This window comes from Narcine bancroftii, chromosome 10 (genome assembly GCF_036971445.1).
Source record: "Narcine bancroftii isolate sNarBan1 chromosome 10, sNarBan1.hap1, whole genome shotgun sequence".
Lineage (NCBI taxonomy): Eukaryota > Metazoa > Chordata > Chondrichthyes > Torpediniformes > Narcinidae > Narcine > Narcine bancroftii.
The window spans coordinates 82790815-82809769 of NC_091478.1; the positions used below are offsets into that span (position 1 = coordinate 82790815).

General features: G+C 43.5%; 1 protein-coding gene across 1 annotated transcript; it reads right to left on the minus strand.

Annotated features, from left to right (window-relative positions):
• Positions 1-2639: 2639 nt before the first annotated feature.
• Positions 2640-18566, minus strand: LOC138743844 (collagen, type I, alpha 1b-like). The gene is made up of 3 exons (XM_069899444.1): positions 15875-18566; positions 4471-4537; positions 2640-3090 (listed from the first exon to the last, which is right to left on the minus strand). The coding sequence occupies exons 1-3, from the start codon at positions 18564-18566 to the stop codon at positions 2640-2642; spliced, it is 3210 nt and encodes a 1069-aa protein (XP_069755545.1).
• Positions 18567-18955: the final 389 nt, after the last annotated feature.

Below are 18955 nucleotides of genomic sequence, written 5' to 3' on the forward strand. Positions count from 1 at the left end.
TCCTTTGAAGAAGACCGCAGAGCCTACCTCACTGACAAAAGGCAAAGGAGGAAAAACCCAACACCCAACCCCAACCCACCAATTTTCCCTTGCAACCGCTGCAACTGTGTCTGCCTGTCCCGCATCGGACTTGTCAGCCACAAACGAGCCTGCAGCTGACGTGGACCTTACCCCTCCATTAATCTTCGTCTGCGAAGCCAAGCCAAAGAAAGAAGAAAAAGAGAAATAAAGTACACTGCCTGACCTGGGGAGTTTCTCCAGATTTGTGTTTTAATTCATCCGCTGTGCCTGCAGACTTTTGTGTTTTACTTCTATGTGAATGTATCCCCTTGCCTTTTTGGTTTGATGTTTTATGTGGTTATGTTAAATTTATTATTAAAGACATGAATTGCTCCCTTGCTCATTCATGTGCATGGGTCCCAGTGCAATTATATTTCAATGTATTGTGAGAAGCTCATTAACATTAATGTTGTGTTTACTCTTCGGAAAAGGAAAACTGTGGCTGATGGGTCAAATTATATTCTTAAATCTGAGGTCAACAGATTTTTTGATGATAAAGTTTTCAAGGGATAATATTTGGGGCCTGACCAAGGGTATCATTAGGTAAGAAATTATGGAATCCCTAGCAGTTATATTTGAATTATCATTATCCAATGGATGATGTGCTGGAAGACAGGATGGTGGCTAATGTTGTTCCTTTCTCTGCATGGACAAGCCAGGGAATAAAAGATTGGTGGGCATCAGTCTCTGCTGAAGCAGGTAGGACCCATGTGCATTTGGAAAGCCAAGCACTGTTTGGGGTCAGTCAGCGTGGCTTTGTGTCTCACAAATCTTCATTTACACTGTCGGGTCCTAATGCAGGGTCTTGACCCAAAATATCAACTGTCTCTTTCCTTCTACAGATGCTGTCTGAACCCCAAGTTCTTCCAGCAGATTTTTTATTTTGTTGTACTAGTGATGGTGTTACTAATAGCTTTTAGCTTCATTACCCTGTAATGGATGGGCTGATAATATTTGGAGTTAACATAGAAATATATATCTTAGGTTATGCAGTGGGCTTGGTTACTGGGGTACATACACCACAGCACATTTGACAAAAACTATGGCACGAAGAGTGAACAAGAACAAGAGCAGATTCAATGGGCCAAATGGCCTACTTCACTTCCTTTATCTTATCTTGTTAATTTGGAAACTCTGAGTAAAGCAGTCAAGCCAATAATGGAATTAAAATGGATCACAATGGATATCAGGACAATTTGTTCTTTATGGAAACAGCATTGAATGCATTCAATCTTGTGCTGGCAGTGGTTCAAACACCAGACCCATTGGAGGGAAAGGTGCCAGACTTTGCAAAATCAAATGTTGAAACAGGAGAGGTTTTGCAAAACAGACTGAAGCTGTGTGATGTCAGGTCATATGAGAAGAGAGGCAGGAATAAGAAGGCTGAATGACATTTTGTTTTGAGGAGATCATATGGAGCTGAATAAAACTCGACCTTTATGGAAGGCAGGGTGAAGGTGAATAAAACCTCTCCTTTGTGGAAGGCAGGGTAAAAGAAAACGTGAACACACCAGCGAGGAGAATTCTCTCTAAAAGCTGACTCATCGAAAAAAGTGTGAGGTTGTAAGAAAGCTGATGCTCCATAATTGCTCTATTAAAACTTTTGGAATATAATTTAAAGAAAATATTCTGGCGTTCGAGAAGAGATTTGAAGCGGCACTTTACAATTGATGTTTCCAGATGCAAGCCCATGTAATGCTCTGGACTTTGGAACCGCACACATTTTACACTTGTGCACAATAGTGTTGAGTTTAGAGTTATTGAGGGATGTTGTGGAAGGAGTAGTTTAATTAAAAGACTTTTTTTTTCAATTTACCATTGTGCGGTGACTTTTCCATTGCATTTCCTATGTTAGAGCTAGTTAAGGGCTTGCTAGTTTGTAACAACTCTGAAAATCATCACCATCAAAATGCAGTACAGGAAGGAGGCCATTTGGCCAACATCCATATTATACCAAAGCCATTAAAGTTTTGTTTCACTCGTGCTTTCTGATTTACCTCAGATACAACACAAAAACAGGTTCTTCAGCCCAACCAGTCCATCTTTGCTAATCTCACTTGCCGGAACTTTGCCCATTTTCTTCCAAACCTTTTCTATCCACATACCTGTGCAAATGTTTTTTTTAAAAACATTGAATTTACTGTACTTGCTCTGGCAGCCCGCTCCTGTTCTCTCAGTGTGATAATCTTGCTCCTTCGATCCGCTTTAAATTTTTCCCTTCTCACTTTAACCCCATCCCCACCCCCCAGGTTTTGATGTAACTACCTGCAAGTTCACGTTCAAATTTATTGTCAGAATATATACGTGACGTCACATACAACCTTGGCATTCTTTTTTCTGCAGGCAGGTTGAATTTCGATTTACTGGGACTGTAAATTGCACTCAAGAAAAAGTTACATATATAAAAGAGGGAAATGTAAACCGAGAAAGAAATAGCAACAAGCTGACCATGCAAATAAAGCAATGCACCACTTAACGTCAATGATACATTCTATGAAATTGGGCGTCCGCCATTCTCAACTTCCTCATAGTGTTCCACTGGAAGAGTTCCAGGTCGAATAACCTCCATTGATGAGCTGTCACTCTTTAATGCCTGAAGGTTTTGGCTGAGGATCTTCCTGGGGAGGTGTTGGCTTCTTCAGGAATATGTCCGGTGTTGTTTGTTTTTTATTTTCTTCATAAATTTCTTTAAATGCAGCAAACACTGCATGAACATTCCTCTCTATCAGTGAAAAGCATTCAGTGTTTTGGTCCATTTCTTCAGCCTTCTTCAGCAGGCTGTGGAGATCTGCAAAGAATTTGGCTAACCCCTTAACAATGAACCTCTTCTGCACATGTTCTTCTCCTTCTGCATTTAAATTGGGTCGCATTAAATTGGGGTTCCACTGTATGTTGGAAAGGCCCTCTGAGATAGTGACAACCAGGAATTTAAATTTGTTCACCCTCTCCACCTCTGATCCCCCAATGATCACTGGATTGTACATCTCTGGCTTTCCCTTCCTCAAGTCTTCAATCAGCCTCTTGTTTTTGCTAACATTAAGTTAGAGGATGTTGTTAGTACACCATTTTGCCAAATCTTCTGCTGTATACTGACTCATTACTCCCTTTTATATAGCCCATAACTATGGTATTGTTGGCAAATTTGTAAATGGCGTTGTTGTCAAACAGAGCCACACAGTTGTAGATGTAAAGCAAGTAGGGGGAGGGGCTAATTACACAGTCCTGTGGTGGTCCAGTGCTAATGCAGATTGAAAAGAAGATGTTCAGCATCCTTCACTCAATGAAAGCAATCCTCACTTATCCAACCTCTCCTTATAACAGTTAGCACAATGCTGTTAAAGCGCTAGCAACTGGGGTTCGAACTTGGTACTGTCTGTAAGGAGTTTGTACATTCTCCCCATGTCTGTGTGGGTTTCCTCCAGGCACACTGGTACACTGGTTTCCTCCCACTGTTCAAAAATATACCAGGCCGTGGGTTAATTCGGGGTAATTGAGCAGCATGGGCTCATGAGCCAGAAGGGCCTGTTACCATGCTGTATGTCTAAATTTTAAATTTAAATAATTCAAGCCCTCCTGTCCAGACAATGTTCCTGTAAATCTTTATCACACCTTCTATAGCTTACCTTGTTCAAAAGGGCAGTACAAGGTTGCAGCTTGTAGATCTGCTACCTCACAGATCCAACAACTTCATTTACTCCTAACCTCTGTCACCATCCATGTGGAGTTACATGTCTTTCCTATGAGGATTTAATTTCCCAAATCACATCACATGGCAGTAAGTTTATTGGCCACTGATAATTGCCTGTTGTGCAGATTGGTGGTTGAATCTGGGGAGGGCAACTGATGTGAATTGAGCTCGTTGAATGGTGTAATAAACCAAGGAGATGAATGTGGACTTAAGGAGGAAGTCAGGAGAACACACCCCAGTTCTCATCAGTAGTGGAGAGGGTTAAGAACTTCAAATTCAACATCTCTGAGGATTTGTCCTGGAGCATCCATGTTGATGCAATCACAAAAAAGGCTTGCCCATGGCTATATTTTGTGAGATGTCTGAGGTGGTTCGGTATGTCACTGAAAACTCTCATAAACTTCTACAGGTGTACCATGTAACTCAGTCTGCAACATCACAGGCACCAGATTCCACTCCATCGAGGACATTTACAAGAGGTGGTGTCTTAAAAAAAGCAACCTCTATCCTCAAAGACCCCCACCACCCAGGCCATGCCCTCTTCACTCTGCTACCATCAGGGAAAAGGTACAGGAGCATAAAGACGAGCACTCAATGGCTCAAGGACAGCTTCTTCCCTCCTACCATCAGATTCCTGAATAATCAAAGGTACCTCCTTACTTTTCGTACACTATTACTTTTTATTAATAATGTTGTAAGATGATTATAATATGAACGTTTACACTACGATGCCACCACAAAACACCAAATTTCGTGACTTGTTCTTGACAATAAATTCCGATTCTAATTCTGAAAATGGGGACAAAAAGGAGAAGTGGTCAGATGCATCAGCTCTATGTCCTATCATAGACTTCATGGTGTTCTCTGTTGTAAGGAAGACAAAACTAATATTAGAATTTCGGGCCTGAAGTGGACTCCATTTGTTAAGTATATGCAATTAAGTTTGATTTAAGTATGTTTCTAGATGTGATATTTTAGATCTGATAATTTTTTTTAATTATTTTTATTTGTCATATTTTTCTTTTATTTGTGAGTGCTTTTTTAATATATAATATTATAAATTTTACTAATTCTTCACTCTTTATTTGGGGGAGGGGAAGGGTGAGTTTTTTTAATATTTTTTTTTAGTTCTTGTATAAGTGGGGGGTGGTTGAATTAAGTTAGGTTATTAATTTTGTATTGTAATTATATTATTTTATTTTATATCTTTTCTTTAAATGTAATTTTCTTTGTATTCCTGTGATAAAATCTTTAAATAAAGTTTAAAAAAAAAGAATTTCGGGCCTGGGTAGTTAAGGTTGACATGGTTAGCTAAGATGGGCGGCACATTTGACAGTAGTAGGGTGGCAAGGTTGGTGTAGCAGGAACACGGTTACAGTGCCAGCGTACCAGATCCAAATCCGACGATGTCTGTAAGGAGTTTGTACGATCTCCTTGTGTCTGCGTGGTTTTCCTCTGTGTCCTCCGGTTTCCTCCGACCTTCAAAAAACTTATGGGGATTGTTGGTTATTTTGTGTATTTGGGGGAACAAGGGCCCATGGGCCAGAAGGGTCTGTAATGCTGTATGTCTAAAAGAAAATCAAATCTAATTTTCTCCCAAATGGCTCAATCATTTACCACTTTGCAATATCTTGCTGCATTCTCCACAGGATTAAGAAGAAATCAATTAAATTGATGGCTTTATCGGGTGTTTGTGAACCAGTCTCATTGTAGCATACACTGAAAACACAAATTTTGTTTTTGAGGTGAGATTTAAATGCTGCATGTAGCAATAATTATTACTTAGAAAACTCTGATCTGAAAATTAAAAAAAAAACAAAGCCTGCAGACGCTATGAATGTTGTAAAATCACAAAAATGTTGAAGGAACTCAGCAGGTCTCGCAGCATCCATAGGAGGTAAATATATATTGCCAATGTTACAGGCCTGAGCCCTTCCTTGAGGCATGAGCAAAAAGCTGGTAGGTGCCTGAATAAAAAGGCTGGGGGAGAAGGGCAGGGAAAGGAGCACAGGCCAACAGGCTGGACGTGGATAGGAGGTCAGGAGAGGAACGGTGAGAATTGATTGGGGAGGGGGTGGGTCTGTGAATACAGAACTGGAGGAGACAGAGGACAAGGGAAAAGCCAAATAAGGATAGGGGAAGGGGAGAGATGTGGGTGAGGGTGGTGGCTAACAGAAACCGGAGTAGTCAATGTTAAGCTCATCCAGTTGGAGGATGCCCAGACAGAACATGAGATAGTGTTCCTCCAATTTGCGGGTTGTTTCAGTCAGACAGTACATGAGATCATGGACAGTCATGTTGACGTGGGAATGGAGTGGGGAATTGAAATGGGAGATCCTGCTATTGTGGTAGGCAGAGCTAAGGTGCTGAATGAAGCACTCTCCTGGTCTCCTTCCGGAGATGGCCCCTGCAGGTTCACGAGTGAAGTGCTGTATGTCTAGGGAGGGAGCAGTCCCTGTGGAAAGGGGAGAGGGGAGAAGAGGGGAAGATGTGACTGGTGGTGGGATCATGTAGTAGGTGGTGGAAATAGACTCCTTCTGTTTATGAGAATTTTTTTTGCTGATATGAATGTAGAGGTTAGTGCTACGCAACGACTGTATCAGCAACCCGGGTTTGAACCTGTAAAGAGTTTGTACGCTCTCCCCTTGGGTTTCCTCGAGGTGCTCTGGTTTCCTCCCATGTTCCAAAGACCAACAGGATTAGAAGGTCACATGGGTGGTGTGGGATCGTGGACTGGAAGGGCCTGTTATCAAGCTGTATCTCTAAAAATAAAATATAAGGGAATATTTAAAATACAATGAATTATACAATCACTTTCAACCTTTTTTTGAGCTTTATGTTTTTCAGCTTTTCACTGATCTTGAGGATGTACTTTAATCTTTGTTTAGTGTTTTAAATATGAGCAAAGATTGAGCACATTCTTTTTGCAGTCTGTGAGTATTCTTAAATGTAATTTGTTGCTTCACCAGTTCGTTCTTATCACTATTATTGGATGCCAGAGATCGCTTTAAATTGACAGCTGAAAGTAACTGATTTTAGATTTTGAACCTCGGTCGCTGGTGCTGTCACCGCATTGTGCTAAACCCTACACTAACCATGCCACCCTTGTTAGGAAAGAGAGACCCTAAATTACAGAGATTTTGAAAAACTTATTTGCTTTTTTTCCCCATATATCCATGGCTGCTGTTACTTTACCACTGAACGCCAACAGGACAATTTTGAATCAATGCACTCCTTTTACTTCTGGCATCTCAATATATTTTTCTCACCAGTAGTTGGCTAAAGTATCTAATGTATCTTGACATCATATCCTTAGATTGTTTCTAAATATTAACAGATTGAATATTTCTTTCTTCTTTCTTTGGCTTGGCTTCGCGGACAAAGATTTATGGAGGGGTAATGTCCACGTCAGCTGCAGGCTCGTTTGTGGCTGACAAGTCCGATGCAGGACAGGCAGACACGGTTGTAGCAATTGCAAGGGAAAATTGGTGGGTTGGGGTTGGGTGTTGGGTTTTTCCTCCTTTGTCTTTTGACAGTGAGGTGGGCTCTGCGGTCTTCTTCAAAGGAGGTTGCTGCCTGCCAAACTGTGAGGCGCCAAGATGCACAGTTTGAGGCGATATCAGCCCACTGGCAGTGGTCAATGTGGCAGGCACCAAGAGCTTTCTTTAGGCAGTCCTTGTACCTCTTCTTTGGTGCACCTCTGACTCGGTGGCCAGTGGAGAGTTCGCCATATAACATGATTTTGGGAAGACGATGGTCCTCCATTCTGGAGACGTGACCTACCCAGCGCAGTTTGATCTTCAGCAGCATGGATTCAATGCTGTCGGCCTCTGCCATCTCGAGTACTTCGATGTTGGAGATGAAGTCGCTCCAATGAATGTTGAGGATAAATACACATGCACCGCCTTGTTCCACAAATGATCAAAGTGTTTATCGTTTTGTAGACTGAGGTAGTTCTTCTCTGTTGTGAGTGTGAATGAACCAACACTGGAGAGGGGAGGTGTTGATGTAAAAAGTCTTTATTCAATACAACAAGCAGACATTCTCTCTCTTCTGGAGACATTCTGGAGAATGTCGAGTGTTTGTGCATTTCAAGCACAAAGATGACAATAAATGGTTAAATATGGGTTCAGTGGTTACAATTAGCAATTTAACTTGAACATTTTGGTAAATTTGTGGTATTACTTATTTCTAGTGGGTGCAGATTTCAACTGACAAGACACCGTTGAATATTCAAATACCAGTGGATGGGTTTTGAGCACAAAATCCAAAACACCCAAATATATTTATTTTATTATTGCTGAATAATGGCTACTTGGATGTACAAATAAGCAGAATATTAATTAAAAATCAAATACATCTTGAACTGTGTATAAAATCATAGGGATACATCTTTAACTGGGTGTTAATGGAACTGATGGCCATTTAATACCTTTCCCTGTACTCATCGTGAGAACTTAAATGAGGCCAATTATAACATTCATCGATTGTCTTCTCCTGCATGGTCACAATACCCAACATTCTCTTTCCCTCCGCAGATGCTACTTGGCTCTCTGAGTTCTTCCAGTTATGGCTTTTTTTGCACAATGAATGGGATGCTTCTTCATTTATTGGCTCGGTAGTACTGTCCTTTTTCCTGCATATTGAGTCAATGCTGATAGAAATTGGGCATTGGAACCTTGAATCTTTGGGCAATAGCATTCCAAGATGGATCACTTGATACAATCTGGAGTGGCAGATATTTGACCTCAACATCCACTATAAGTCTTTAAAAGGAAGAAATTTTCATATCGATCCTATATGTGATAAATGTCAATTGGAAATAGCTTCCCTTACACATATGTTTTGGTCCTGTCCCTCTTTACAGAATTATTGGAAGGAAATTTTTTCCATTATATCTACCGTTTTGAATATTGATTTACAACCACATCCCATTACTGCAATTTTTGGATTACCTATGATAGATTTGACTTATTTATCTCTTCCTGCGGATCGTATGATTGCTTTTCTTACACTAATGGCTAGAAGATCTATACTATTGAATTGGAAAGAGGTTAATCCTCCCACTGTTTTCCAATGGTTTACCCAAACTATACTATGTTTAAATTTAGAGAAAATTAGAAACTCTGTCTATGAATCCCCTTCTAAGTTTGAGTTAACCTGGCGACCATTTATTCAATATTTTCATTTGTGGTGAGTTGATCTGGCTCTGTTTTCTTTTTATGATTATATATCATAATTGGGCTGTTAGATGAGATCGGAGTGATCGGCGTGATTTAGCTATATCGGTAGGTATTTTTTTTTTAAAGTTTTTAATTCAGATTTGTTTTTTATTCCTTTTTGGGGTTTGTTTTTTTTTCTCTCTTTTTTTATATATTTTTATTAATTATATCATTTTTTTTATAGAGATAGTTCATACTCTAAACTGATCTAAATTTTTTTTTATGATATATTTTTATTCTGCAATATTATTGTTTAATATCTCTGTATTAATTCGTTATTTACTATGTATTTTTCATATCTCTTTGAACTGTATGTGTTTATAAATTATAATAATAATAAAAAGATTGGAAAAGAAAGAAAGAAAAGGAAGATGCATTATCCTTTGAGAATATTTGATGATCTTGAGTGGACTTTCCTAAGCTTTGCAGTGATTCTGAGACCGTGCCAAGGATTTGTAGATGACTTTGGACAAAAAATGTTTCTGCTTGAAGACCTATTATACTGAAAATGTCAGTTTTAAAATGTTGACTGGGAGAGAAGCTAGCTGTAATCCTTCCTCTTGTTTTCAGTTCTACAAGCCTAGATCTGATAAAAGACTATTAACCATTGAAGAAGCCACATGACCCTGATTAATGAATCCCAAGAAACTGTACTGATCAGAATCAGTCAAAATTTATTGTCACAAAATCCGTTGTTTTACAGCAACATTTATAGTGCAAGCATTTATATAAATCACATTACAAAATAAATAAAAATAGTGCACGAAAAATCAAAGTAAGGCAGTGTTTTTGGTTCATTGATCATTAAGGAATCTGATGGCAGTGGGGAAGAAGCTGTCCTTTTGCCATTCAGTGCTCATCTTCAGGCTCCCGTACTTTTTTCCCTGATGGTAGCAAGGGTGAAGAGGCATGTCCTGGGTGTTGGGGGCCCTTGAGCATAGAGGCTGCTTTCTTAAGACATGGCCTCTTCTTGATGTCCTCGATGGAGTGAAGTCTGGTGCCTGTGATGGCGCGGCCCAAGTTAACGACCCTCTGGAGTTTTTTTTCTTGTTCTGAGTGTTGGCACCTCTGTACGAGACAGTGATACAACCAGCCAGAGTGCTCTCCACAGTACACCTGTGGAAATTTTCGAAAGTCTTCGGTGACATATTGAATCCCCTCTAACACCTGTAGAGGTCTGGACCACCGGCCTTAAATGCCCTTGATTGCACCCTTAGCAGATTGTGAATCCTCTGTTTCATCTGGTTGGGGAACACCTAGTACATACGCGTGGGCACACACTCGTCCACACAGGTCTTGATGAAGTTGGTGACACGTTGCATATTTATTCAAATCTAAGGATGAGTCCTTGAATATGTTCTATTCCACCAATTCAAAGCAGTTCTGAAGACACTTCTCCCCTCCCTTGATTTACTTGTGCACTTTATTGATTGATTTTCTTTTGTTCTCTCTGTATTGCACAGTCAGGTTGTTTACATTTATTATCTGTTTACAGTTCTTTTATTTGCTTAATGTTTACGCTGTGTACAATTTATTTTTTGCACTACAACTAAGTGGTAATTCTGCTGTGCCCACAGGAAAAGGATTCTCGGGGTTGTATGTGATGTCATATATGAACTCTGACAATAAATCTGAATACTGAATCTGACCATACTTTTATCGTCTTCACTAGTGCTGTGGTCCACCATCTCTGTATGCCAGGAGTAGAAGTACAGCTAGATGACCAGATATGCCAAAGTGTGGTCATGGTATGGCTTGGTAGCTGTTTGAATGTTCTGGAAAACTAGAGGTTCTCACTGTATAAATATATGACTTGTAAGCAGGAGGCAGACTCTCTTGGGTGAGACTAGCTGGTTGTGGAAGTGCTTCTTGCTGTAAGGGAGTTCTCACACTTTACAAAGTGATTAAAGATTTGTGTTTGTTTTCAAGTAACCGCAGGCCAAATTTAACAGTACTTCAAGATGTCCATTGGGAAAGGTATGTGGGTATGAATTAAATAATAATACTGAAATAAAAAATATTTTCTGAAAATATGAAATAAGAAACGTCTGAAATTCTCAGGCAGCATTTGTGGAGAGTGTTTTAATATATCTGGTTGATAACTTTTTATCAACATCATGTTTGTGTGGAAGTCACTTCACTGGTTAAATACAAGGATACAGACTTGCTCATAGTCTGGAAGGCTCAATTTAAAAATAATTTTAGACATACAACACGATAATAGGCCATTCAGGCCATGAGTCCATGCTACCCAATTTACATCCCATTAACCTACACCCCCAGTAAGTTTTGAATGGTAGGAGGAATCCAGACCCCCTGAAGAAAACCCATGCAGACCCAATAAATAGCCATGAATATACTGGATAGACCTTTGGAACTGTGAGAATTTTTGTCAGTTCAAATACATCATCTGTTTTCTTTGAGGATCTAGAGCAAAATACTCCTCTCTCATATGAGATTTAAATTAAAACAGAAATGGTGATAAAGGTCCAGAAGGAAGTAAATAGGTGTGATACTGGAGCAGATCTACTGCTACACTGATATTGATGGTCATCTTCTGTTGGATTTATTCCAAATGCCTCTTGGCTTGTTAATTCAAATAGTAATCAAAAGTCCTAAAATTTGTTGCAAATTGATTCATCAATGTAAGTGTGAATTCTATGCTGGTGAAGTTGGAATCCTGATTTACAAAGCCTCTGCTATTATTCATGTTTCTAATGGAATCAAATATATATAGTACTTCCTGAAAACCAGAACTGGAATGATAGCCTTTTCCATGAATAGATTAACAACCAACCAAGCATTTTTTTAGGGTAGAAAGCTATCTGAAATTCTTCAGAAGTTTCTGTTGTAGCAGATTTCAACAGGGATTTCATCTGAAAGCTGCACCTGGCAAATGGAATCAGGTGAGACAGGCAATTGGATTTGAAAAGGTCAGATCAGCAGGAAACTGATTGGGCAATAGAGATCAAGTAATCCAGGGAACTAATGACACAGGGTGGTATTAATTCACTTCAACTCAGCAGTCTAGAGAGATGGTACTATTGACTGGAGTTCCACACACTACAGACAGCAGTGAGTAGGAAATTTATAACTAACTAGTTTATTTTCTACACTGTCAATAATGATATTTTCTTGTGTTTTAAACTGTTCTTAACTTGGAAAAAAATAGATTGAGGATGGAAAAGTGCCCAGAAAATAATAAAACCAGAAAGCATTTGGAATGTACATGAAATCATGGCAGGAGAAAGATTAATAGATATTTTGGTTTAACTTTATAAGGCTACTGATACACTTTCTAATGGAAAAAATCAATCTTTTGTTGTCATCTCATCATTTTCATTCAGTTGTTGATTGATTTGATGAAAACTCACACATTGGACAAAAATATTAAATAAATGCTGAAATCCTTGATGGTAACTTTATGGAATGAGCTGCTCAAGGAAGTGATAAAGGTGGGTGCAATTACAATGCTTAAAAGGCATTTAGACAGGTACAGAGACAGGAAAGATTTGTGATTGGGGGAAGGGGGGGGGGGGTTTGGTGAGTAGAGTATAGGCCAAATGGGATGAGCTCAGGTTGGCACCTTGCTTGCACAGATGAGCCAAGTTGAAGGGCTTGGTTCTGAGTTGTATCACTATATTTGAGTTATTTGCTTTCTCAGCTCAAAGCAGACAGAGGTCCAACAGTTGATGAGTATTGTAGTCATGGACCGCTACAGGATTGTGCATGCAATTTGTTCTTAAAATTTTGCATGTATTTGAATTTACCAATTTGAGCCCATTATAAAATGGAAATATTCCTCCTCATGTAATTTAAATATCAAATTACTGCAGATGCTGGGAATCTGAAATAAAACAGACATTTCTTGTGCTGCCGCTAAGGCCTGAATTGTGTCAGCTCGCCTTGCATTGAGTTCACAGTTCCACAGAGAATCATGAGAGCTTAAGGCTGGGCTTTTACACTGCAGCAGTGAGGTCAGGTGCTTGTATATCTGACTTCCTGGTGTCTCTGGTCAGCTGAGGGAGCTTTGTGATTTTTTTTTTTTCCTGAACACTCAGGAGTGGAAGGTCAGCACTACACCATTCATTCTCTATACTTCCAGCCCAACCACACTTATTTGAATGAGGCATCAATTCTTGTTAATGAGACTGGATAGTTAAGTGTTTTATTGCCTTAGTTAATAATACATTATGAGGCATTTCATTTTAGTGTGACTGCCACTTTAAAGGTTAACAAATTGAGAGCTAGTATAAGCTGTGACTATTCATAACTGTGGAGAGAACTGAGTTGATAACAATCAAGTTCAGACTGCCCAAAGTTTTTCCTCTGGAGGAAGAAAAGGAACATTTGTTGCATTTATCCAGGCACAGGTGTGGAGAGGAATATGAGTGAAACATTGAAAGGAACAGCACACTGTGATCAGCAGCCATTTTTAAAGGAACAGCACTGTGTGAGCAGGGGGCACCTGAAGGAACACGGTGCTGGAGTGGCTCTGTGTGGAATGGCCAATTTGTTTGATTCTCCCTGTCATGGAAATATTGAACCACACCATGACCAAAGGAAAGGTCACTTTGATTGACCTGCTTGCATTTTTGGAATCTTTGTGGAAGTTGCGTGCTTTGGTTCCCCTATGAAAGGAAAAGGGGAATTGTGACCACCACTTGTCTGAAAGGACATTAGCTCTGGAAGTAGCTTGACAAGGGTTTGTGAGTTTTTGGCAGTCTGGTCACTCAGTCTCTCCCACCTCATTCATAATCATTTCTTTGCATCAGTTTAAGAGAATTCATATCAACACGATATCTAAGATCAACTTTGAAATGACTTTTCAGAATTGTATCTAATGTGTCATGAGTTTTGGATATGACACATACCTACACAAGTCTATTTGTACATAATTGGGGGGCTAAGTTTAGATACGGTTGGTAGTAATTAATAATAAAAATAACAGTCTTTGCAAATTTCTATTGGTGCTGGTCAATATTGTAACAAATGTTAATATTTCAATTTAAGTATCTGTATTATCTCTTCATTTTTGTTCAAATTTGGAACTTTTAAAATTGATCATGAGAGATATTTTGAAACAGTGTAAATGCTTTGAACAGGACAGCCCTCAGAGTGAGTCAGGAGTGCCATCTGCAGCAGTTTCACAGAACCACTGCAGCACCAAAGTCAATTCTTCTTCTTGTTCTTTGGCTTGGCTTCGCGGACGAAGATGTGGAGGGGTATGTCCACGTCTGCTGCAGGCTCATTGGTGACTGACAAGTCCGATGCGGGACAGGCAGGCACGGTTGCAGCGGTTGCAAGGGAAAATTGGTTGGTTGGTGTTGGATTTTTCCTCCTTTGCCTTGTCAGTGAGGTGGGCTCTGTGGCTTTCTTCAAATGAGGTTGCTGCCTGCCAAACTGTGAGGCGCCAAGATGCACGGTTGGAGGCAATATCAGCCCACTGATGGTGGTCAATGTGGCAGGCACAGATTTATTAAAGCAGTCCTTGTACCTCTTCTTTGGTGCACTTCTGTCTCAGTGGCCAGTGGAGAGCTCGCCATAGAACACTATCTTGGGAAGGCGATGGTCCTCCATTTTGGAGACATGACCCACCCAGTGCAGTTGGGTCTTCAGCAGCATGGATTTGATGCTTGTGGGCTCTGCCAGCTCGAGTACTTCGATGTTGATGAAGTCACTTCAATGAATGTTGAGGATGGAGCGGAGACAGCGCTGATGGAAGCGTTCTAGGAGCCGTAGATGATACTAGTAGAGAACCCATGATTCAGAGCCGAACAGGAGCGTGGGTATGACAACGGCTCTGTACCTGCTGATCTTTGTGTTTCTTTAGGTGGTTGTTTTTCCAGACTCTTTTGTGTAATCTTCCAAAGGCGCTATTCGCCTTGGCGAGTCTGTTGTCTATCTCGTTGTAGATCCTTGCATCATATGAAATGGTGCATCCGAGGTAGGTAAACTGGTTGACCGTTTTGAGTTCTGTGTGCCCGATGGAAGGTGGGGGGGTGTTGGTAGTCATGGTGGGGAGCTGGCTGATGGAGGACCTCAGTTTTCTTCAGGCTGACTTCCAGGCCAAACATTTTGGCAGTTTCCACAAAACAGGATGTCATGCACTGGAGAGCTGGTTCTGAATGGGCAAATAAAGCGGCATCATCTGCAAAGAGTAGTTCACGGACAAGTTGCTCTTGTGTCTTGGTGTGAGCTTGCAGGCACCTCAGATTGAAGAGACTGCCATCCGTGCGGTACCGGATGTAAACAGCGTCTTCATTGTTGGGGTCTTTCATGGCTTGGTTCAGCATCATGCTGAAGAAGATTGAAAAGAGGGTTGGTGCGAGAACATAGCCTTGCTTCACGCCATTGTTAATGGAGAAGGGTTCAGAGAACTCATTGCTGTATCTGACCTGACCTTGTTGGTTTTCGTGCAGTTGGATAACAATGTTGAGGAACTTGGGGTGGCATCCGAGGTGCTCTACTATTTGCCAAAGCCCTTTCCTGCTCATGGTGTCGAAGGCTTTGGTGATGTCAACAAAGGTGATGTAGAGTCCTTTGTTTTGTCCTCTACACTTTTCTTGGAGTTGTCTGAGGGCAAAGTCCATGTCAGTAGTTCCTCTGTTTGCACGAAAGCCACTCTGTGATTCTGGGAGGACATTTTCGGGGACACTAGTTATTAGTCTATTAAGGAGAATCCTAGTGAAGATTTTGCCTGCAATGGAGAGCAGCATGATTCCCCTGTAGTTTGAGCAGTCTGATTTCTCTCCTTTATTTTTGTACAGGGTGATGATGATGGCATCACGAAGGTCCTGAGGCAGCTTTCCTTGGTCCCAGCAGAGCATGAAAAACTCATGCAGTTTGGTATGAAGAGCTTTGCTGCCAGCCTTCCAGACCTCTGGGGGGATTCCATCCATACCTGCTGTTTTCCCACTTTTCAGTAGGTTTCCAAAGTCAATAAAACAGTGGGAAACGTAAAGCCAAGAGAAGTGCAGGTTGGGTTCAGCTAGGTCTAGCCTGGTAACTCTGTTTCTCTCTTTACAGCTGCCACCTACACATGCATGCAGGCATTCGGCACGGAAACTAGCACTTAATGGCTCTTGCTGCCCAATGGCACCCAATTGACTGCCATTCCCCGGCTGCCCAAATGGCACCCAATTGACTGCCATTCCCCGGCTGCCCAAGTGGCACCCAATTGACTGCCATTCCCCGGCTGCCCAAGTGGCACCCAATTGACTGCCATTCCCCGGCTGCCCAAGTGGCACCCAATTGACTGCCATTCCCCGGCTGCCCAAGTGGCACCCAATTGACTGCCATTCCCCGGCTGCCCAAGTGGCACCCAATTGACTGCCATTCCCCGGCTGCCCAAGTGGCACCCAATTGACTGCCATTCCCCGGCTGCCCAAGTGGCACCCAATTGACTGCCATTCCCCGGCTGCCCAAGTGGCACCCAATTGACTGCCATTCCCCGGCTGCCCAAGTGGCACCCAATTGACTGCCATTCCCCGGCTGCCCAAGTGGCACCCAATTGACTGCCATTCCCCGGCTGCCCAAGTGGCACCCAATTGACTGCCATTCCCCGGCTGCCCAAGTGGCACCCAATTGACTGCCATTCCCCGGCTGCCCAAGTGGCACCCAATTGACTGCCATTCCCCGGCTGCCCAAGTGGCACCCAATTGACTGCCATTCCCCGGCTGCCCAAGTGGCACCCAATTGACTGCCATTCCCCGGCTGCCCAAGTGGCACCCAATTGACTGCCATTCCCCGGCTGCCCAAGTGGCACCCAATTGACTGCCATTCCCCGGCTGCCCAAGTGGCACCCAATTGACTGCCATTCCCCGGCTGCCCAAGTGGCACCCAATTGACTGCCATTCCCCGGCTGCCCAAGTGGCACCCAATTGACTGCCATTCCCCGGCTGCCCAAGTGGCACCCAATTGACTGCCATTCCCCGGCTGCCCAAGTGGCACCCAATTGACTGCCATTCCCCGGCTGCCCAAGTGGCACCCAATTGACTGCCATTCCCCGGCTGCCCAAGTGGCACCCAATTGACTGCCATTCCCCGGCTGCCCAAGTGGCACCCAATTGACTGCCATTCCCCGGCTGCCCAAGTGGCACCCAATTGACTGCCATTCCCCGGCTGCCCAAGTGGCACCCAATTGACTGCCATTCCCCGGCTGCCCAAGTGGCACCCAATTGACTGCCATTCCCCGGCTGCCCAAGTGGCACCCAATTGACTGCCATTCCCCGGCTGCCCAAGTGGCACCCAATTGACTGCCATTCCCCGGCTGCCCAAGTGGCACCCAATTGACTGCCATTCCCCGGCTGCCCAAGTGGCACCCAATTGACTGCCATTCCCCGGTTGCCCAAGTGGCACCCAATTGACTGCCATTCCCCGGCTGCCCAAGTGGCACCCAATTGACTGCCATTCCCCGGCTGCCCAAGTGGCACCCAATTGACTGCCATTCCCCGGCTGCCCAAGTGGCACCCAATTGACTGCCATTCCCCGGCTGCCCAAGTGGCACCCAATTGACTGCCATTCCCCGGCTGCCCAAGTGGCACCCAATTGACTGCCATTCCCCGGCTGCCCAAGTGGCACCCAATTGACTGCCATTCCCCGGCTGCCCAAGTGGCACCCAATTGACTGCCATTCCCCGGCTGCCCAAGTGGCACCCAATTGACTGCCATTCCCCGGCTGCCCAAGTGGCACCCAATTGACTGCCATTCCCCGGCTGCCCAAGTGGCACCCAATTGACTGCCATTCCCCGGCTGCCCAAGTGGCACCCAATTGACTGCCATTCCCCGGCTGCCCAAGTGGCACCCAATTGACTGCCATTCCCCGGCTGCCCAAGTGGCACCCAATTGACTGCCATTCCCCGGCTGCCCAAGTGGCACCCAATTGACTGCCATTCCCCGGCTGCCCAAGTGGCACCCAATTGACTGCCATTCCCCGGCTGCCCAAGTGGCACCCAATTGACTGCCATTCCCCGGCTGCCCAAGTGGCACCCAATTGACTGCCATTCCCCGGCTGCCCAAGTGGCACCCAATTGACTGCCATTCCCCGGCTGCCCAAGTGGCACCCAATTGACTGCCATTCCCCGGCTGCCCAAGTGGCACCCAATTGACTGCCATTCCCCGGCTGCCCAAGTGGCACCCAATTGACTGCCATTCCCCGGCTGCCCAAGTGGCACCCAATTGACTGCCATTCCCCGGCTGCCCAAGTGGCACCCAATTGACTGCCATTCCCCGGCTGCCCAAGTGGCACCCAATTGACTGCCATTCCCCGGCTGCCCAAGTGGCACCCAATTGACTGCCATTCCCCGGCTGCCCAAGTGGCACCCAATTGACTGCCATTCCCCGGCTGCCCAAGTGGCACCCAATTGACTGCCATTCCCCGGCTGCCCAAGTGGCACCCAATTGACTGCCATTCCCCGGCTGCCCAAGTGGCACCCAATTGACTGCCATTCCCCGGCTGCCCAAGTGGCACCCAATTGACTGCCATTCCCCGGCTGCCCAAGTGGCACCCAATTGACTGCCATTCCCCGGCTGCCCAAGTGGCACCCAATTGACTGCCATTCCCCGGCTGCCCAAGTGGCACCCAATTGACTGCCATTCCCCGGCTGCCCAAGTGGCACCCAATTGACTGCCATTCCCCGGCTGCCCACTCCAGTCCCGGTTGCTTGCACCGTAATAGCATTGCACTAATGTAGCTAATTATTACCAGTGGTTTCTTTTTCTTTTTGTGTAATAATGGGAGTAGGGTTGGAGGCTCAAAGACCCCTCACTTTTGAGATCCTGTCTTATTTGCATGGGAGAAGTGCGACTCCTGGAAAACGGTGCACAGTGCTTTGGATTGTGAGGGTCTTAAACATGAAGCTTATCAAATTTTTTTCTTCTTTGGAGTATCAGTCAGATAAAAATTAGCACAGTTACCATTGTCACTTTGGGAGAACCAACCTGCAGGTGGAGGCTTTCTTTCAGAAACAGCAGAATCAATAGTGG

Bases quoted from the DNA above. Each gene is read 5' to 3' on its own strand.
- LOC138743844 (XM_069899444.1), bottom strand. From the start codon at position 18,566: ATGGCAGTCAATTGGGTGCCACTTGGGCAGCCGGGGAATGGCAGTCAA. The intron at 4,538-15,874 runs GTATGGATGGAA...CCCCATTTTCAG, and splicing joins GAAAAGTGGGAAAACAGCAG to AATTAGAATCGGAATTTATT. The intron at 3,091-4,470 runs GTAAACGTTCAT...ACTTAATGTTAG, and splicing joins TTTTGTGGTGGCATCGTAGT to CAAAAACAAGAGGCTGATTG.